Source organism: Acartia tonsa, chromosome 8, assembly GCF_053477335.1.
Source record: "Acartia tonsa isolate MP-2025a chromosome 8, ASM5347733v1, whole genome shotgun sequence".
NCBI classification, from domain to species: Eukaryota; Metazoa; Arthropoda; class Copepoda; order Calanoida; family Acartiidae; genus Acartia; species Acartia tonsa.
Genome location: NC_137267.1, coordinates 28,082,235 through 28,104,856, shown reverse-complemented (window position 1 = coordinate 28,104,856; position 22,622 = coordinate 28,082,235). Strand labels below are relative to the sequence as shown.

At 40.1% G+C, this 22,622-nt stretch overlaps 1 protein-coding gene across 1 annotated transcript in view; it reads right to left on the bottom strand.

Moving 5' to 3' along the window:
- Window positions 1-9,853: 9,853 nt before the first annotated feature.
- Window positions 9,854-22,622, bottom strand: part of LOC145326433 (nuclear receptor subfamily 2 group E member 1-like) — a 30,503-nt gene continuing 17,734 nt past the window's right edge. Inside the window, exons 6-13 of the mRNA XM_080169784.1 lie at window positions 18,655-18,880; window positions 18,200-18,312; window positions 14,299-14,570; window positions 13,931-14,088; window positions 13,544-13,627; window positions 12,822-12,942; window positions 12,090-12,254; window positions 9,854-11,808 (exon numbers count right to left, since the gene is read on the bottom strand). Coding sequence (XP_080025910.1) covers window positions 11,803-11,808; window positions 12,090-12,254; window positions 12,822-12,942; window positions 13,544-13,627; window positions 13,931-14,088; window positions 14,299-14,570; window positions 18,200-18,312; window positions 18,655-18,880 — 1,145 coding nt within the window. The 3' untranslated portion in view covers window positions 9,854-11,802. The remainder of the gene's footprint in view (window positions 11,809-12,089; window positions 12,255-12,821; window positions 12,943-13,543; window positions 13,628-13,930; window positions 14,089-14,298; window positions 14,571-18,199; window positions 18,313-18,654; window positions 18,881-22,622) is intronic.

Genomic DNA, 22,622 nt, shown 5'->3' with positions numbered 1-22,622 from the left:
CGTCTGGCACGTTTAGCTGTTTTCGTTAGTTTAGACATGCTAAAATTGTCATGACGATTCCTTTTACAGTTAGGTACGATTTAGATAGCATAGCAGCACTATAATCGTTACCAAAAAGGTCCATCTAAAACATGTTGCTTTCTAACCTTTTAACTACAATTTTTTATGAGATATGATTCTCCTATTTATCTGATTCTAAAATATTGATTCCTATTACACATTTTTTTAGCAGAGCATCTCTATAATCAAGTTCTTAAAATTTACTTATGTCCTTAAACAATATCCTGTATATAAGCACTTTTCCAGCAATTTTGTTCAGACTTATAAATTTATATTCTGCTTTTTCAGTTCTGACATTCTACAAATGTTAACGTTGGTTTGTCCAAACGTTTTAAAGCTTCGCTTTTAAGGATGTTGTCATCCTATTTTGTCTATTTTGTAAGCATTTATGACAGGGTTATGGCCAAATAATGATGAAGCATATAATAAGTTGAGTGACTAATTAAATTTTATTAGTCTAATAGCATAAAAATAAAATGATTATGTCCAATGAAAGCAAACACGTCTTTTTTCTGTACTCGTTTTTCTTATGTTTAATGCAATGGACAAACGTTGCGTGTTTATTAGCGAAGCTACTTTATTATGTTTGTGTCTCTCAATATTTCGTTTGTGTAAATGTGAGTACTTTTGTTATTATCAGTCTCTCACAGATGAAAAGAAATTGTGTTTCATGGAAGGGAAACGAAGTAGTGGGTTTTGTCGTATTTTCACATTAGCTTTTCTCAAATTTCTAGCCCCTGCGGGGGGGAGAGGCTGTAACCTGCGGGGCAATCATTAACATTTACCTAACCTAACCTTAAATAACCTATTCAAGCTACTGTAAAAATACGACAAAACCAGCTACTTCGTTTTTTTTACATGATCCAAAATTGTAACACATTTAATAGTTTTGATGTTTACGAGACTCAAAAACTAGCAATACGAAGAAGGGATGGACAGGTATAAATAATAATTAGTATTTTAAAAAGTTCGATAATTTGTAAATTTAATTGAACTTAATCAAGAATAACATATGACACAATTCGTAAAAACTATTTAGTATGTTATTGGAGCACACACAATTTACAAATATGATCACTACCTAGTGTTTATTGAAATGCATAATTCATATATTAAGTACGGGTAACGGGCAAAGACGTCCTATCTTTTTTGAGAGGGGTAAAATAAGGGGTTTCAAAGTTTTAGGGGGGTCTGGGACGTCTGTGGCTGCTGGTATATCAGTTAAAAATTATGTTGCGCTTAATATAATTTTGATTTGTCTTTAAAAAAAGGTGTTTCACGTAGGCATTCTTTTATATTCTTTATTTCTATTTTTTTATTATATAATATTAGAAAATCAGGTACTTGCTTACATGTGGTAGACTGGAGCACCGAAACCCCCCCCCCCCCGCTTAGTTTTGACAAAAATCAAAAATAAAGGGGGGGGTAGTTTTTTAATGTCTGGAAAACGGCAAGGAGGAAAAGGGCTCAGCAAGGCAAAGACTTAACCCCCCCCTTAATTTTGAAGAAAATAAAAAATAAGGGGGGGGTAGTTTTTTCACTGTACACACGCCAGAAAGTTGAGTGAGGTAAATCAAGTAAATCCAGTATACCAGAGTATAATTTTGCGCAAAATTAAAACCTTTTACTGGCCAAAGTCAATAAATAAGGAAATTATGCCCCAAAACATGAATATCCCTGTAATAAGGTTTCCCCTCTGGTATACTGGATTTACTTGATTTACCTCACTCAACTTTCTGGCGTGTTGTACAGTGAAAAAACTACCCCCCCTTATTTTTGATTTTCTTCAATATTAAGGGGGGGGGGTTAAAAACTACCCCCCCCCTTATTTTTGATTTTTGTCAAAACTAAGCGGGGGGTTAAAAAACTACCCCCCCCTTATTTTTGATTTTTGTCAAAACTAAGCGGGGGGGGGGGTTTTCGGTGCTCCGGTCTTCACATGTAAGCAAGCACCGAAAATCAATTTAGTACATAATAGTATAGAGGTGGAGTAATCATAAATTTTTTGTTATATTCGTGTTTATATTTATAATGTATTGTTTAACGCTGTTCTGGTAAGCCGAGCGTACTCGGCCCACGGGGTAACGAGTTCGGATTCAACGGGCCCTAGCCTTTAAGTATTCTACCAAACAAACAAGCAGGATTCAATCATACAGAATTATATATTTAAACTGAATAATATTTACAAGTTATGTTTACTATATATATACAACAAAAATATGACAATAGTTAGGTTTGAAGGGGGTGTGGGGCGCTAGGGCTTAGCGCCCGACGGTAGACAGGCTGTGGGGGCAGCGGTGGTAAAAGGGGAGGCAGTGCCTCCCGATTATATAAGTGCATGATGGACTCGTGATAGTTGCATGTTCAAGTCCCCTCCCCACATTTAGGCAGGCTTAGTTTGACCGCCGGGTGCGGGGTTAACAGCGGTCATGAGATGGATAGTGATATAATAGGATTAGTGCGGGGGGTTTGTTATCATAAGTCACAGCGAAGCAACTCTGTATTCGGCCTGTCCGTATGGGTGTCGTATTACCACAACCTCCCCTTCAAGGGTTGCGTGGCTCCTGAGCCACCAGGCCTTGAACCTGGGGATACGACAGCCGGCTCATGCGCCGGACAGGCAGTTCCTGGGGCACAGCTCGATGGAGGACAGCTCGGGCTACACAGGCTCCTCGGGACACTCGTTGCTCGGTCTGACTGTGGTTGGTGAGCAGCATTGTCAGCTCCTGGTTGGCTTCTAGGCGTGGGTTGGCCACGGCCAGGCCTCGCCGCTGGAAATTTTGCCTCGTCTGCAGGATCAGTTCTGTCTCGGCTGGTAACTGGACACGGAGGCCTAGGCAGATTCTGGTGGTTCCTAAGGGTGGAATGGTGATGGCAAAGGGCGCATAGAATTCCATGGGGGCGCCTGCTTGATTCAGGTTGCTTGGCCTCCTAGCTCCTACCCGGATGGGGATGGCTGTCATCAGCAGGGGGCACATGGCTTCTTCTTCTTCTTCTGGGGCGGCTTCTTCCATCGCAGTGGCTGGCTCTTCTCCTACAGGTCCGCTGCTGGCTGGCAGGTTCTCCATGTCTGCGTCAGGGTTCCAGATGGCATCTCTGAGTGGCTCTGGAGCGGGCGGCGGCGGCGGTGGTTCGTTGGGTGGCTCCTGCAGGTTTTCCTCCACTGGGTCACGATCTTGGCCGCTAGGCTGTGGGGCGGCTGCGGCTGGCTGGTGCACTGGGAACTCTCCTGGGTTGCTAGCTGCGGGCGCCGCCGCTCCAACTGGCAGCTCGGTGGCATCCTCGTCGCCGTCCACGTCCACTTGGATGTCTTCTGGGATCTGGTGGGCAGTCACATCTCCAGTGTATTTGCGCAGTCGGCCTACATGCGCGGTAACTTCTGAGATCCTGGCTACTGGAGAGGCAGGTTTGATGACATAATGGACTTCTGTAGCTTTCCTCACTACTTTCCAGGGGCCAGTCCATCTCTTGGTAATCTTGGCTGCCTTTCCTGGCACCAGGCGAGGGGCCAGGTACCAGACCAAGTCTCCAACCTCATACTTGGCCGTGCCTTCGTAAGCTGCCGCGCTCCTCCTGATGGCTCCCTCCTCCTTCTGCTGGATGGCATCATAAACTGCATAGTAGCGCTGCAACAGAGCTTGGACGTTGGCTGGAACTGAAGCATATTCTGTCTCTGGCAGCCGTAGCACCATATCCACCGGAAGTTTGGCCTCTCTCCCAAAGAAGGCCAGGAACGGGGTCACACCAGTGGATCTACAGGCCTTGGTGTTGTAGGCAAAGGCGATGGCAGGCAGGTGGGGCTCCCAGTTGTTATCGTCTCTGTCCAGGAACAGGCGCATGCCTGTGTTGAGCGTCCTATGAAACCTCTCCACTCGGTTGGACTGCGGATTGTAGGGTGGTGGATGTGTCAGGCCAATCTCGAGCCGGGAGGCCAGTTCCTGGAATACCTGGCCGGTAAATTCCATTCCATTGTCGGAATGGATCTTCAGGGGGCATCCGAACGTGGCCAGGTGGCGGTGCAACAGGGCTTCAGCCACCGTGAGGGTGCGCTTGTTGGGGATGGCGTAGAGGCTGACAAACCGGCTAAATCCATCTTGGCAGGTGAGGATGTAGCGGTTCCCAGCTGGGGTCTCTGGCAGTGGCCCCACCAGGTCGATGAATAGGACTTGCTGTGGATACCCCTGGCGGGAGGGCACGTGGATCCCCTGCTTCAGCCTCTCCTTGGTAACTTTCTGGACACACTCAGGGCAGGTTTGTACCATCAGGCGGACGTCACGGGCCAGGTTGGGCCACCAGAAGTGCATGGCAACACGGGCGATAGTTGCGTCCATCCCAAAGTGCCCAGCCATGGGGGTCCCATGGGCTAGAAAGAACGCATCCTGCTGGAGGGCCGAAGGCAGCAGGTATCTTGTCCTCTCTCCTGTCAGAGTCTGGTCAGTGGTGGTGAGGCAGCCATGCTCGTCAAGCCCCAGGGCTGAGAAGCGGCTGGCGTACTGCTGCTCGTCTCGTTCCTTGCCACGCAGCTCAGCCTTGGTTGGGGCCTTGCCATCAGCCACCCATTGGCGGACACGGAGCAGGAGGGGGTCCTGTGTCTGGGCTTCCAATACTCTAGCTGAATCCAGTCGGGCGGCAGGAGGCCGGCTAGCTGCGGGCTCCCCTAGCTGGGCCAGGTTGTGGATATACTCAGCCTGCTCTGCTAATTCTTCGGCGCTAGCCGTTGGCATGTTGGCGTCTTCCCGGCGGCTGAGGGCGTCGGCGTTGGTATTCTGGGTGCCAGGCCTGTGGCAGACGGTAAAGTCTAAGGCCGCTAGCTCCTCCTGCCAGCGGGCCACCATCCCTGTGGATGTGTTCAGTGATTTCATCTGTAGCAGGGCAGAGGAATCAGTGTTGATCTGGAAGCTGCGGTAGGACAAGATGCCGTGGAATTTTCGGATCCCATAGATAATGGCGGCCATCTCTCCCTTCCAGGACGGGTAGCGCGTCTCAGGGTCGGTTGTCTTGCGCCCCACGGCGGCAATCAGCCTCTCCTTGCCCTCCTGGCATTGACTCAGTATGGCAGAGATGGCGCGGCTGCTGAAATCTGTGGTGAGCTGGAACACTGCTGGTAAATCAAACCTGGGCGGCGCTCGGATGGGGGCCTGTCGGAACTTGTCCTTGAGCTGCAGCAGCTGGGCTTCCATCTCAGGCGTCCAGGTTAGGGCCTTGGCCGTCTTCTGCCGATTCATCTCGTAGGTGAGGTCTGCATACTCTGGGATGAACAGGCGGTAGTATCCAAAGAAGCCCAGCAACGCCAGCAAATCCTTGGGGGTGCTAGGGGCTGGCCAGTCCAAGATGCGGTCAATATAGTCCTCTTGCATGGCTATCCCCTCTCGGCTGAGGGTGTGACCCAGATAATCCACCTTGGACCGGAACAACTTGGTCTTGGCTGGCTTGAGGCGGATCCCTCCCCTGCGGTGGGCTTCCAAGACCTCTCGGAGCCTGGCCAGGTGGGCCCAGGTATCCTGGTGGAAGGTCAGGACGTCGTCAAGGTATGACTGGAGGTTGGCTGTGCCTAGTGGGTTTAGGACCCCTGCAATAAACCTGGAATAGACAGACGGTGCCGTAGCCAGGCCAAAGGGCATCCTTTTCCATTGATACAAGCCCCTGGGGGTGGTGAAGGCGGTGCAGGGCCGGCTATCCTCAGACACACGGATGGTGTAGTATGCGGCCACCGCGTCTAGAGCACTGTAGACACGGTGCCCGCCAGCTCGTTCCACCAATTGCTGGATCCTAGGCAGGGGGTAGCTGTCCAGCTCCAGACACTTGTTGAGGGCCCTGTAGTCGACGGCCCAGCGGGTGCTCCCGTCCTTCTTCTTGATGGGCACCAGGGGGCTGCTCCAGGCGGAGTCCGACGGCTCTATGACTCCTTCCTGCAGCCAAGTGTCCAGTTGTTTCTCCAGTTCAGCCTCTTGCCGCGGGTTCAGATCCCTAAATCGCTGGCGGATCGGCTGGGTCCCTGGCTTGAGGCGCAGCTGCAATTCAACCACATCTGTGCAGCCGGGGGTGGAATTGGAGAAGACGTCCCTGTACTCTGACAACGTAGTCCAGACCTCCTTCTTGAGCAAGGGGTCCTTGCGTAGGAACTCATTGTCTTCCATCTCCAAGGCCTCCCACAACTCTTGCATGTCTATAGGCTCAGCAGGTTCCTGGACCGAGTGGAGACGCGGGGGAGGCGTATCAGAGACCTCCAGAATGTCAGGTTTGACCAGCTCCCCTGCCACTGGGAGGCCAGCATCCAGCAAGAGGGGCACCTCCCCCTCATTGACCACCAGTACTCTAAACACAGTGGCAGAGCCAGGCCTGTGGGCATACAGGCCCTCTGGAATAACAAGGTCCTCCCCAAACCTCTGTTCTGGGGCAGCTAGTTGAATGGCATCCTTGGTGCGGTGGCCTACTAGCTCAACAGGGACTGCCATAACCCCGCGGCCAGGCAGGACCACCCGCTTGGCTGTGCGGAGCTGGGGTGGTTGACCGTCAGTTGGAGTGACAGCGCTCAGCCTATACGTGGCTGGTGAGGGGTCAGCCTTGGCTCCGGGACCCACCGGCCGCGACTTGACGGGCTCGGCTTCTGGAGAGGCTGACGTGTCGGAGCCAGGCTTGGCTCCGGGGGCGTCCGGCCACGATTTGACGGGCTCGGCGCTGGGAGAGGCCAAAATGCTGGGTCCAGCTTTGGCTCCGTGGGCGTCCGGCCGCGACTTGACGGGCACGGCGCCGGGAGAGGCTGGGGCCTGAGAGTTGAGTGTGGCTCCGGGTACATCAGACCGCGACTTGACGGGTCTGGACTCGGGCTTGGCTGGTGGACTGGCTGGAGGTCCCAGGTAGAGGGGGCCAGGTGGACACGGCTGGCCGTTGATAAAAATGTCGGAGGAGAAGATTGGTTCTGGAGGGCTGGCAATCTCAGGAAACGTTGTTGGCAGGCTCTCCCTTGGCACCTTGGGCACTGGGGGCAACCCCATGGCTAGCAGGTTAGCTCCCTTGTGTGCGTTGAGCTCAGCGTCCACCCAGTGTGTGCCTTTCTCAACCACACGCGGCTGCTCAGGCAGGGGGCCTGGCAGAGGCCCCTCATAGCTTAGCTCTCTCTCGGCTGTCTCCCGGTCAATGGGGACGCCACGGAGTGGGATAAACTCCCCACGCGCCCACAAGCAAGGTGGTTGCATGTCGAAACAGAGCCTAGTTCCGAACTCCTTGAGAAAATACCCTCCTAAGTTCAGAGGGTGGGAGAGATTTCGGACCACAGTCACGTGGTATAGATGGAGTATAAGAGTGTGTGAAACTGCCATATATAACTCTTTTAATTTTCCAATTACCTGGAGGGGCTGGCCTTCCTCATTAGCAGTCAGGATCTGGGTGTTATCCGGAATCAACATGCGTTGCACGCCCATCGCGTGCATGAGGTGCTCAGAAATTACAGCAGACCCTGGTACACGGTTGCCAGAATCAACCATGGCATCAACCTGTACATGCTGGGCAGGGTCAGGAGTAGGAAACCTCACCCTGATATGGCAGGGGAAGTGGAGGTCCTGCCCTTGAGACAAGGGGGCCTCTCGTTCGGCTGGGGTTGGCAGAAACTTTGGTGGTGGCCGCACCGCAGCTATGGTGGTATCGCTTACCATGGTGGCTTAGACTGTAGCCTCGAATCACTAGAGCTTATTAATTATCACTAGGTCAACAATTTTAGATTTATTTTATCACTTGGTTGACATTTCATACACAATGATGTGTTGTTATCACTAGGAGCTCTAGGTGTGATTCTGGAAGCACTGGCAGCAGGGAATGTCCGTCCTGCAAGGTTCAGAGGGGTGACGGCGGTAGGGAATGACCCGTCCTACAGCGCCGCTGGTTCGAATCCCGACAAATGGCGGCAGGGAATGGCCCGTCCTGCAGCGCCTCGGGTTCGAATCCTGGGAGGCAGCGGCAGGGAATGTCCCGTCCTGCCGTGCCTGTGGCTCAAAATCTGCTATCCGTCGCAGTGGTAGGGCTTACTTGTGTGCTGAAGCTTCGCAGCCACACATTGCCTTCTTAGGGAGACCAGCACACAGCTGTCTGTCTCGTAGGTTTGGCCTGGGTGTCCTGGGGCTTGTCCCAGCTACACTTGCCAATTTAGACTCAGTTTTGTAGCTGTCTGAGCTAAATTATCCGGTTGCCGTGGCTGCGCACCTAGCGCTACTCCTACACGACACGGAAAAAGCGTCTTAACTGGCGCTTTTAGCAGGCTAAATCTGCTTGCCGTAGGCCAGAGGCCCACATATTGCGTTCAAAATGATGGAAATTCGACCTAAAAAGGCCGTCTCACGGGTCAGTTGGCGGCTGATTGTCCCCTTACTTGCCAAAGGGTCCAATCAGAGGTAGAATAGGCTAGTTTCTGTAAGGCTCGATTGAAACACGCTGACACCAAGTTCTGGTAAGCCGAGCGTACTCGGCCCACGGGGTAACGAGTTCGGATTCAACGGGCCCTAGCCTTTAAGTATTCTACCAAACAAACAAGCAGGATTCAATCATACAGAATTATATATTTAAACTGAATAATATTTACAAGTTATGTTTACTATATATATACAACAAAAATATGACAATAGTTAGGTTTGAAGGGGGTGTGGGGCGCTAGGGCTTAGCGCCCGACGGTAGACAGGCTGTGGGGGCAGCGGTGGTAAAAGGGGAGGCAGTGCCTCCCGATTATATAAGTGCATGATGGACTCGTGATAGTTGCATGTTCAAGTCCCCTCCCCACATTTAGGCAGGCTTAGTTTGACCGCCGGGTGCGGGGTTAACAGCGGTCATGAGATGGATAGTGATATAATAGGATTAGTGCGGGGGGTTTGTTATCATAAGTCACAGCGAAGCAACTCTGTATTCGGCCTGTCCGTATGGGTGTCGTATTACCACACTGTGATGATGTGCGTATAACAATGATTATCATTATTTAACTCAAGCACCGACTTCCAACATGAGAAAGCTCCACCTGTTTTACACAAAGGCTGGTACCTAAATTTCAATGATAATCCAATATAACACTAAGTTTTCTCATTTCATACTGTCATTCTTTGATGTAATTTAATTTATACTTGACTTAAAGCTGTTAGGCACAGCAAACTACAAGTCATAAGAATTGAATAATTGTGCAACCATCAATTATTTCAAATTATTAATGATAACAAAAATATGTTACCTACTTTTATAAATAAACACATTTTCTATCATAAATTTTACTTTTTTAACCCTTAAATGTCGGGATGGGGGGCCGGAGGGGGGGGGTGATCGCCCCTCCCCCCCCCCCCCCTCCGTTTTTTTCTATATCATTTTCTGTGTGTGAAAGATAGTGGGCAATAACTGAATGACTGAAGAACCTAAAACAAAGGGTAAAGGAAGATAAATATGACTTTGACTCAATTATAGTCGAAAATTCTTTATCAAACAGGGGACAAGTAAATGAATTTTTGCCCTCTTTCTCTAATAGGAGCAGAGATAATAGGTTGGAGTTAAACGACTCTACCCCCCCCCCCTTCCTTCCAAGACCAAAGGAGCCCCGTCTTTTAATGGCTAACTCTAGCTGGCGTTCTCGATCTAAACTTTTTAATTCCTACTGATGCTATCTTAACAGTGAGACTAGGGAAAATGCATTAGTCCTTGAACAGGCGCAACTAATTACCATACACACTCAGGATATCCACACAATGTAATGTTTGCCTGTAGGATGAAATAACAAGATCATACTCAACATTAGGTGAGATCCATTAGTAAAAACAAAGACAAATAATAAAATGATATACAGTTTATAAACATAAGTTTTATTATTAACACATAAAAAAATTACAAACTAAATAAATAGATTTTAAAAACTAATCTATGATATTTCAATTTTAACAAAATTTAATACAATTCAACCTAAGACATCCACCATTGCAGTAATGTCTACCTTATTTCATTAAAATTCCCCTCTGAGGGTTACTCTAAAAAGACCAATTACGTTCAATCTAAACTATTTAAAATTAGAAAAAAATATAGAGAAATGTTAACAAAAGAAACAAAACCCTTATTTTTATTTATCTAAATATAAAGGAAGGTATCAGTGCTCAAAGGGTACTTTGTGTGAGCCCCCCTTAATCCATAAAGTAGTCTGCATTTTTACTATTTTACAAAATTACATCGAATTATGATCAGACCTCTAAATAATATTCTTATTTTCACTAAACTTATAAATGTCTATTTACAGCTTTGCATTTATGGATATTGTCATCCTTGATTTGCATTGAGTTTATCTATTGACAAATATTGGTATGTAATTGTAATATAATTAGTCAGGTGGTAAAACTCAGATTCAAACGAGTGAGGGAATTTAACACATTGCTTTTCCTTGTAACAGAGAAAATTTACTAATTTCTACTCTCCGAAGTTACATTCTTTATCAGAGATTGTTTCCTTCGTCCATTCTTCTCCACTTCTGTCTTTCATTTTTATTTTGTCCCCAAACTAGCTAAAACAATAAAATTCTAGTTGTCGTTGGATAAAACTGTTCTTCTCTTTTGTGTTTAAATTATATAATAACCCTTAAAGTGGACATGTAGCTATGCTCCCACTGATAATAATGTTCTTTTATATAATTTTCTTAAATAAACTAAGACATTCCTTATACAAAGGGGATGAATTATTGTTATCCTGCATGTTTAACCCATCCTAATTCTGTAAATATTCGAATCAGTGTTGTTTTGCTTTTGTATGAATAAACTTGTATATAGAGACTCTTTGTTCTTGGGGATTAAAGCGAAGCTTCTCTACAATTAGAACTTAGTGATATCCGTCCTTCGTGTCCGCCGCTCACTCCCTGTATGCTAGTGACACACAAACACATATGTACTTAAATTCTACACACGCAAAAATTCATTTTTTTAGGTGTAATAAATTTCCATTTCTTTTTAAATTTTGTGGCCATTGTTTTTTCATAAAAATTTTGGTAACTTTAAATACTGCACTTGGAAAAGAATCATATATTTTCAGAGGACATCCTATTAACTGCTTAATAAGACCTTTTAAATTCACAATGTTGAAATATATAAGGTTTTAATATTAGTAAAGTGAGTGTTTTATTTGTGTTTGTTGTGATTCTCAACTTTTACAATAGATAATTATGTATTATGTGCTTTATAATAAACAACATAATGGACAGTCATTATAATTTATCACCCTTTCCCTTAAACAACATTCCAGCAAAACAATAGAAATTTCAATGAGCCACCCGAATTTTTAGCAAAAAAAAATCTAAATACTATTTAAAATCCCTTATTTTGGCCTACCCTAACTATCTACGCAATCCACCCTTTTCCACCCCCCCCCCCTCCATTTCTGTTTCCCCAACTTCTTGTCAAATTTTAGAAAATATTTTTTTTAGCTTTATTTAGGTAACCAAGAGTTGACATAAACATGTGGAGTTATACTCATGGCTCACTTGGAAAATATGTACTGAATGAGATAAATATTATAAATATTTATAAAGTTTGTAATTTGTCTTAGATTTTAGATTAGTTTGCTAAAATGTATGACTGTCATGTTGCATATAATGTATAATATTAACAATTAGTTATTAATTCTTTGTTTTTAAAGCATAATTTTCAAAAATTATACAAGCAATAATATAAAATAGAATAATCAATCATGCATTTAAAAATTGTGCTTCTTTCTTCTTGAAAAATAGTGATCTTTTCAGTTTCTTCAATCCTGAAATAAACAACGATAAGCTTTCAATTTAAAAATAAGTCTTTTTTTATTTTTGATAATACATAATAGATTAAAATCCATAGAGCATAAAATTGATATACTGACATTTGAAGGCATTATCATAGAGTTTTTGTGCTATTTACATTGTGCATAATTCTCCAAAAAATACACGTTAAAATAAAATTTTAGGCCAATCTTTTTGTACAAATATTTGTTGTAAAAAGGAAAGGGTGTGATATGTAGACTGTAAAGTAGCTTAGCTACTAAATAAACTTGCAAACCTTACACATATCTCCTATCACTTTTTCCACCTTGACATCTCCAAGAGTTTTGCCAAAGAATATAGCCTCAACAGAATCACTCGGGTATTTGGTTAGTAAAGAAATGAGTAGAAGAAGATGACAAAATCGAAGCTTCCCTGCTAAAGGTTTACTATTACAATATTCCTGAAGTAAAAGCATGGTTTATTTTTCTACTGTGTAGAAAAATAGAATATTTAAATTTTTAGGTATATTTTTAATGAAGGAATTGTCCAATAGTTGTTGAAGTTGATAAACTAAACTTAAGGAAGTCTGCAGGGAAAACACCGCTTTAACTGCTGAGTTTATGGGTTTATTTGGGGCACAAAGTTAGAAGCCAGGACAGGGGCGTCCAAGCTTTTTTATTTGGGGGGGGGGGGGGGTAAAAATTTATTACCCCCCCTGAAATCTGTTGGCAGGGGTAAATTTTGTTTTGGTTGGGATTATTTATTTGGGGGGGTATTTTTCCCCCCAAAATTGTTTAGGGGGGGGGGTAAATACGACATCCCCAGGGTAGGGTTAAATTTTAAATGGGAATGGTAAAGTGAAAAAATTTTGGAGTGCCTACGGCACCCCTAAATTTGTTTGGGGGGGGGGGGGTAATCCTCACTTTACCCTTCCCCCCTTAGACGTCCTTGAGCCATTAACTAATTAAATTTTTATAACAAAAACACCCCTTTCCATATTCTTTATATAACAACAACATTTTGTTACCTGCAGCATTAGATTTGTTTGGTCTTGTAAGAGTTCTACTTGTGGTCTCTCAGATATGTTCAACAAATTTGGTTGAAATAAAAGCAAAGCCTTTATGCAAGTGTATTCAGTTGGATCCATACTAGAAGAAAATAATTAATGTAGCCAATTAGATAATAAGACAGGGTTCATTACGTCTAATAGTAGCAAAACTATTTAAAACATAAGACATAAAGGTCTAAAATGGTCTATTAACTAGCTGCTACGCCCCCTAGAGGCATCTAGGGGCACTTAAGATAAGGGAATTTGAATCCAATAACCTATTTTTTATTTTAGATTTTTCAAAAGTAAGAAAATATGTATATATGGGGGATGGGATTTTTTCTAGGGCCTATTTCTTTTCGGAGGGTGGTGGTGCCCATCCACAAAATAGTTAAAAACGTGTCTAGGACCTATGAGAAGCTGCCCTGTAAAGGAGAATTATATCGGTACAGACAGATACATCCTGTTACTTTATCATAAGGATTCTCTTTCTCTCTAACCTCCATCTATTAAGGGTAAGTCAAGTAGTAATTTCAGTAAATTTTACTTTTATATTACTTTATATGTATATTTTTTTGCTACCATTTGCAACAATGTGAACTTTGAATGAAGCACTATCTGTGGATATTCAATTGTCCTTGTTTAATCTACGGCATCTACAATCTACGTATCTATGATTTAAGATTAAGATTTTATCTTACTTGATATTTTGTATAGCAGAAAGTAGATGTATTAGTTTTTCTATTTCAGCCTCCAAATACTTACTTTTCTCAACACTTACATTGCTATAAATTAAAAACATAAATTCAGAAAAATGTATAGTTGGTTAGGCTTCTACATACCAGGGAATAACAAAAAAAAATAGGATTAGATAATAATTAGTGGTTATGTGTATTGTTGCTAGCATTTGGGCCTTTAGCATATTGGGAAAATAATGCCCTAAAACCACCCAAAGCCCTCAAATAGTTTAAAACCATCCGAGGACCTATGTAAAGCTTCTTCAAAATGAAAAACTCAATCAGTTAAGCAGTTATATAAAATACTATAAAAATTTGAGTGAAACGGTGTACTTGAAATTCTATTTATACCTTAATATTTCATTCCTAGTTACATGAACCCTCCATTGAGCCAGAGTAAGGACCAAAATATGTGACCAGCATGATTCTAATAATGTCAGCTGATCCTTCCCGGGTAATTGTCTGTACGAATGGATAGATTTACACCACCTCACGCTCATAAACAGTAACTGAAATTATATATAAAAAAATTAGTTAAACCTTGTTCTAAAAAAATTGTTTTACATGAGTTTCAAACTAGGATACTTGAAAGAAAATTATCTCAGTAAAGGTCAATTGGCAAACCATATATAGTGGTTACTCACTATATATGGTTTTTAAGACTTATTTAGATTGTTGGCTATACCTAATTCTTTTATATGGTAGTATTATATTCTAACCTTAGCGGCAGTCTCATGAATACTGTCATTATTGAATCCAAGATGGGCTGTAGCAAAGTTAGAATGTATGGGATCTGTATTAATGATATTAACAGTTTGTACACCACCAGATACACCCTCATGTATACCACTAGGTACACTGGTCTGTAGCTCATAAGGAAATTTAGAAGCAGAATTGAAGTTTGTTTGTAAAGTTTGGTTATTGTCTCTGACACAATGTTCTTCTTGAGATTCTTCTTCCCCACTTTTTGTGCACACATCTACATCACCATCTAAAGTTTAAAAGTATTTGAATTTTAAATATTGATTTATTTATCCTTTACCACTATCTTTAAAGCCTTTTTCCTTAAACACATTAATATGTTCATTTTTGAGATGGGTAGATATATGACCATACCGGGATAATACAATTTTTATTTAAATAGAGAAAATATTTTTCAGTAACAGCTACTTTAAAAGGCCTAATCAAAAAAGAACTAATTTACAAAAGTTTTAGTTCTACAAAAGACCTAATCCTACTGTTTTGACAGGCAGTCGAATAGAGATCTTATCATGCCAATAACGTAGTGGCAACAGATAAGCACCTTAGCAACTGTTCGATGGAGTTAATGACTCGGCGTTAACAAATTCTATTTTTTTTCATAGAATGAAAACTAAACTCTTTGTTGTGTGAAAAAATGAGATATGCAAAACGAATATTGCTTAATTTTATTACTTCATTTGAATTAAATTTAATAGTCTTTATATTTTGCCGAAATTCATCAAAATACCTTATTTCTTATTATAATTATACAAAGAGCTCAACTTATATTATACAAAGAGTTCAACTATCTTTTTTATATGATATTCCTTTTTCTTTTGATTATTATATTTAAAATGCCAACGACTTTTATCTATTTAACTGGGTTATTTTAATTATATTTTAATAATATTTTATCATTTTATTATTTTATTATTTATTTTATTATTTTATTTTTCTTTTGATTATTATATTTAAAATGCCAACAACTTTTATCTATTTAACTGGGTTATTTTAATTATATTTTAATAATATTTTATCATTTTATTATTTAAATTTAACTTTAAAAATCGCTGTACACATGTACAATAAATAATTTTATAATCAAAACTAGTTTTAAATTCAAAAGAATAACATTACTTTCGCCTATAAATAGCAATGTATCTTGGTCGTTTTGATCACTTCTTCTTTTATTATTTTACTTACTTTTATTCATTTGATCGATTCCAATTGAGATCACTTGACTAATTCTTTATTTTATTCCTTTTATCAATTGACTATAATATGTCATGTTGATCATTTCTTTTACTTTATTTTATTTTATTTCATGATCGATTTCAATCCAGATTAAGTTTTTTTAATCTTAGTTTAATTATAGGATTTTATAATTTTACTTTTATTTTATAGTTTTAGTTATTTCATGTATTTTAATAAATTTATTCCTTTTAATATGCATTAAACATTCAATATTCGTTGTAATTAAATGGATTTGATTGCTTAATGTATTTTTATATCTTTCTTTTAAAATTAAGTATATAGAATAATCTAGAACAATTTTACATCATATTAGCTACCTAGGCTTAGTGTATCTGCCATTCCTGAGATTTGTTGTGCAGTGTCTAGTGGTCTAGTTTCTTTTACCCAAATCAGGCATCTGTAGGTAGGATTTTGTTCCAATTATAGCATATTTTGATTTTGACTTATTTTGATTTTATCTAATTTTAACCATATTTTATTTGCTATTCTGATGCATCTTTTTAGTGATATTATATTATTTTTTTATCATGTCATTAAGCATGTTTAAGTCTAATGCCAGTTATAGTCCAGTTATTATCTTACTTTATTGTTTTATCCTATAGATTTTACTGGTCAATGTTTTATATTTTTTATCACAATAGTCATTATTTCAGCATTTTAATTGGTTTATTTTTAGTTTTAACACCTGGAGTTCAAAACCAGTCCTGGAGGGGGAATTTATATCTTCATTAACTTATCTATATTTATACCTTTTATACTATTTTTTTCTCTTGTGATTTTCATATATTTTTTACTGTTATAAATTATCTAAATTTTGAATTGGTTTTATTTTTCTTAATTGTTTATGTTTTACTATAAATTGCATATTTCACATTTAACCAGATCACGCAATATTAAAACTACAGGTCTTTTATGATCTTACAACACTCCTAAAACAGAAAAAATAACATTTAATCATTGCATACATATAAATGCAGTGGGTTAAATTCTTTACAAGATATTGTTTTCATAATAAAGAGGCATTGTGGTAACTACGTTCTTTGGAGTTGAAATTAAAGTTATTTTTAAGCGTAATTTACAAAAAACATTTATAGAATCAAATAAAAATATTGAGAAAGCATTTAGGAAACATAATAATATTATAATTAGAACATATTACATAGATATGATTGGTCTTTTTGAACAAATAAGTGAAAAGAATAAAATTAATTTTTACTTAAAATAAAGGCAAAAACACTCTACAATTCGAATCCTGTATTCATCACTTATAAAATAAACACTACCTTGTCAATTATCCGTGCAAGCAGGACAGTCTTACAGGTGAATTTTAGTATACACTTATAAAATAAACACTACCTGGTCAATTATCCGTTCAAGCAGGACAGTCTTACAGGTGAATTTTAGTATACAGGCAAGAAAAATATACACATCTGATCGTCTGCATTCTCCAACAAAAAAAAATGCTCCCAGCGCCACGTGCGCTTCACAGGAAATGCTGCACTAAGAATTTTACTAAGCTAATCAGGAGAGATCGTCGTCACCACCTCTGTGTAAGGAATTAATGAACAAAAGATTTTCACATAAGTGCACTACAAAAAGACACATAAATGGGTTCCCTGTCGATACACCTACAAAAGGCCCAATCCTACAAAAGACCTAAATTACATAAGACCTAATCCTACAAAAGGTCTAATCTAACATAAGACCTAATCCTACAAAAGGCCTAATCTAACAAATGGCCTAATCCTACAATAGGCCTAAATAAAAAAAACATAAATTCAAGAATTATAACATCCATAAATCCTAACCTAACACTTACAGAGTGTCAAAAATTAATAAGCAGAATATTAATTTTATTATAAATACAGTATTCTGTTGAAGGATATACTGACTTTTTCAAAGGTCTTGATTATTGATTACAAAGAGATGTTGTCATAAAAATTCAATGGATATACAGACAGACATACAAACCCTTATTTATAGAAAAGCCTCCTTTTAATAAGATAAATAAATATAACATAAAAAAGAAATTGTATCAAAATGTAATAAAATTATTGCAGAAATTTTTTTTTATATATATTGGATGGATGTATGTAAAACTGTAATATTAGTCTTCTTTTGTTTAATTAGGTATTATAAATATTAGGTCTTTTGAAATTTATGTCTTTTGTAAGATTATTTCTTTTCAAATTGAAGTCTTTTGTAAAGTTAGATCTTTGGTAAGATTAGGTCTTTTGTAATTAACGTCTTTTGTAGGATTAGGTCTATTGTAGGATTAGGTCTATTGTAGGATTAGGTCTTTTGTAATTAGTTCTTTTGTAGCAATTGGTCTTTTGTAGGGTAAGGACTTTCATAAATGAGGTCTTTTGTAGGATTAGGTTTTTTGTAATTTAGGTCTTTTGTAGCAACGCCCTTTAAAATACATAATTAGGCAGAATCATTTTCAAGTTAGCTCATACGAGTGCTCAGATCAGTAGCTGCAGATGTAATCTTTAAAAATAATACTCTAACATCGTATATATTGCCGTCAAATATGTAAGATTTCAAAGTCCTGGATTGAAATAAAAACATTTTGTTCAGGTAAAATTAATAAATATCAAAGTTAAGCAATAGAAACACACTTACCTTTGTCTTTTTCAACATCTTCAATATTACAAATATCATCTTCATTGTTTATTTTAATCTTTTCATCATTTGAATTTTCTTCTTCACTGCTTTTATTCTCTTGGTTTGGTTCTCTAAAATGTAAATAAAAGATTTAAATCCTAAATTTTGTCATCCCTCCTGACAATTAAGCAAGCAGCTACTTAAACTTAGTTTTTCTCACTGTCTGTCTACAGTGAAAATTAAAGGGTGTGCAAAAAAAAGTGCATACCTTTTTGGAATTAGGATTGCGCGGCTTTTGTTAATTTATTTATCTACATCCAAGTCCATCTGTTTAATTTAGTGTTAAATATTTTAATACAATTTTACTTTGTTGCTGTGCTGTGCTACTTTTTCCATTTTCATAAATTATAGTATACCATTTGAAAGAGAAAAATCTAGTTATTTCTTAATACTGTTTCTCTTTTAAGGCTTACCTATCAAAGAGCGACTTATTCTTCCAATCTTCTCTGGAATCTAGAACCTGTTTATCATATGAGGGCAAGTATGAATCAGAGATATGAAAAGTTGGAGCTGAAAATATTGACTCAGGTCTTCCTGTTGTTATTTGAGACAGAACTGATTCAGTTCTGGGAGATAATTGAGAAAAAACACTTGCAGGTCTGCTCAAAAAGGGAGATGCAAACATGCTGGAAAATCCACCTAAAATTAAAATTTCAGCTGAATGATTTTAAGGCATAGTTGCATGAAATGCATTTAAATTTGAATTTAATGAACAGCATATTTTTTCCTGTTCAATAATCTAATCTACATTTATAGGGTTATTGAAGCAGAAAGCTTAATATTTAGGATATTTGGGATATTTGTGAAAGTCTTTTTATTAGTTATTAGCTAATTATATTATTATGTGCAAAAAAAACTTATTTCAAAACTTAAGTGTCCCTTTTTTTAGCGGACCTACTCTATGGTTCGAAATAAAACATAATTTGCTCAGCATATATTCAAGATAGACGGCTGAAACTTCTTGCCAACGTTCCCATCATTATTGAGCATAAATAATTATAAAAACACCAATGAAAGATGATTAAAGTCCCTCCACAGAGTATGACGTCATACGATAGAATAGCCAATGAGAGGCCAGTATACACTGTAATTGACTAATGGTAAAATTGATGCTGGCCTCTCATTGGTTATTCTATCGTATGACGTCATAATCTGTTGAGGGACTTTAACTATCTTCCACCCAGGCCATGGCTTAATTGCAACTTTTTAGCTGCTATTATATTTCTTTATATCCTTGGTGCTTTTGGTCCAATTTTCAAAATTTTTGCAAATTTTTGCAAAAGCTAGTATCTTAAATTCAACAACAAGAATTAATGTTTGAGTTATTGTGATATAGACAGACTTACATCAGTTAATGATAGAGTAGACTTAATGTTCAATTCAAAATGCAAACAGATTTTTAAGTATTTATTATATTGGATTAAATGCAGTTTTTGAGTAAATAAGATTATATATTGATACTATATTTAGAAATGATTAAATATGTTAATAAGTCAAAACTACTGATTATTCAAAGCTGGATAGTTCTGAAGTAGCAGGATGTCTGTCTGTATATCAGGACACCAAACAACAGGATGACTGTCTGTTTAATTAATACAATGTATTAATTAACTATGCACTTTGAAGGGGTAGAATATCTGCCTATGCAAACTATCTAAAGTAGTAGGATGTCTGTAAATAGCTGTATTGGTCTTAATAAAGACTCGAACCCAAACCAGATAATGTTCTGTGTTAGGACTCTCAATATCAACTGACTTAAATATATTTTCTCTTTATTCTTTCTGAGAGCAATTAAAGAGCAATTAAGAGTAACAATTAACATATGGTCTGCAAGCTTAAATATATGACATCACAACATAAATATATGACATTTACCCCCTTCTGAAACCATCCAGCTAAGCATGGTTTCACCATCCATCAGGTTGATCCAATAAACTAGGATCAATGTCTTCACTGGGTGAACCTACATCGAAATTAACTCCGGCCTCCAGTCCTTCCTCTCCTTCACCCACTGGAGGAGGAGTGTTCAGCGCCCCTCCACCAACCTCAGCCGAAACGCCCACTGTTGCCGCTATGACAGCATTACTCGCTGCAGAAGTTACAGGCCCTCCTACAGCCACCATCACAGCATCATTTACCGCTGAGGCGGTATCATTCGCAACAGCCACCTCTGCAGCAACCGCTGGCCCATCTGCCGACATTGCCACCTCCATCTCAACGCCACCAGTGACCTGAACACCTCCCGAGACCATCATCACTCCGTTGCTAGCCCCAGCACCGTCAGAAGTTCCAGCCTGCTGCAACTGCCAATATGACGCCGCCGGTAAGTCATTGTTTATTCTGCGCCGGATCTCGCTAAGCTCACTAAAAATATTGGACAGGTGCCTTTGCACTTCAGCCTCTTTCTTAGCCATCTCAGAAATAGCCTCTTGAACCTTAGTTCCCTGTCCTGCCAAAACACTTTCCACCTGTTGGCTCACCTGCTGTCCCAACTTGGCCGAACTACTTTCCCAATTATCAGTCATTGCTGTCTGTACACTTTGTACCATATAAGAAGTCTTTTGCTGTGCAGTAGTAGCCACCATTTGCTGCATCTCTGTATCTACCTTCCTTATACAGTCCATTAGATCCCTCTTATGCGAGGCCAACATATCTTTAATCCGATTATGACTGTCCGTCTGCCAAAGTTTCTGTGCAGTGTTCAAACTTTTGACTGATTCTCTTACAGCTTCACGAATTTTTTCCTCAATCATAGGCTTTAGAGTCACAGCAACAGAATTACTGATTTTACCTATATCTTCATCACTGAGCGGCGCCAAGCCACGTTTGTCATTCTTGCGCTCAGCCTTATTTCTCTCAACCTCAGCACGTAAATCTGGTAACTCCCTCTTTTGTTTAGGCCCAAGAGAATCTGCCCCAGCAGGCCGCTTGACCACGCCCCTTCTGGAAGTACCTTCCCCAGCATCATTATAAGCATTGCTGGCTCCCCTTCTGGAAGTACCTTCCCCAGCATCATCATAAGCCTTGCTGGCTCCCTTAGACCTGACCGACCCAGCAGCCTGATTTGGCACAAACTTACCAAATCTGCGCCGTCTCTCACCAGAACCAGTATCTGCCACCTTTTCAGGCTTATCCGTAGTAGGCTCAGTCCAACTGTCTATCTCCGAACCACTCTGTTCACTGGGCAGACGATCCCTGGAATCAAGCTCAACTTCAAGACTCACGTTGCCAACATCGTCCTCATCATCATATCCAGGCTCATACCTAGGGGATTCTACATCATACTGCCTCCTGTCATCTCTTCTATACACAACATGCCGCCGATTAGATCTACCAGCTTCCAACATCTCAACAGACGGTTCACGCTCCTCCCGCCGACCAGACGGCCGCTGATACCGCCTTTCGTTTCCATCTCCATTTCCTGATAATAATCAATAATTAAATATTAACATTTTAATATTTTAATATTTTAACATTTTTCATATATAAGACGACATTCAAAACGAAATACTTTACATAAATTATATTTATCAGGGATGCCAAATTTTAATTACTGTTTTCCCGATAACGCGAAAATTTGACGCAGTTACACAGTCTGCCTAGACAACCAACACACAGCAATCCAATAACCACCCCAGCAGCACCCATAACAGCCATAACAAAATGCTGCCAACTATTAGTCAACCAATCAATTGAGGAATTATACAAATGTACAAACCAATCTTCTGTCACCTCTACAACAAACGCATTTGAATTAGCAGCCAATTCCGAAAGTTTAGCCTCTTCCACAGACTCTAACACCTGTCCTTTCTCTCCCTTATCCAGCAGATGCTCAAAATTCAATGGTACCTTCAACCAACTATCCTCCAGCCGTTTAGTCTGAACCAGCTGCATTCCTGCCCCCTTATTGCCTAGATATAATCCAGGTTTAACTCTCACAAATACTGGATTTTTCCTACACTCGACAACCATTAACAAGGAAACATTTTTAACTAATCTTGTGAATGGTTCTACAGCAACAATTCTATCATCCATAAACAGAGAAAAATGACCAAGATAACACGGCAAATTTGCTCCTATAGTCACATTCAACCATCTTTTTTTACATACAGACACAAGCTCCATCTCCCCCAGATGTTGTACCAACAAATTTCCGACTTGCTTGATGTTGGAATGAAACAAATTATTCTCCCAACACCCCTGTTCTGCCTGCAAAATCCTTTCCACTTGATGATAGGAAGAAGTTAACTGTAATAATAAAGCACCATCCTCCTCTTTTTTTCGCATCCAAGGAAAGAAATTCTTTTTAGCAGTTGTAATCCACAAAAATACATCAGGAACGTTGGTATGAAAATAATACAAATCAGTCAGAAAGTCAGAA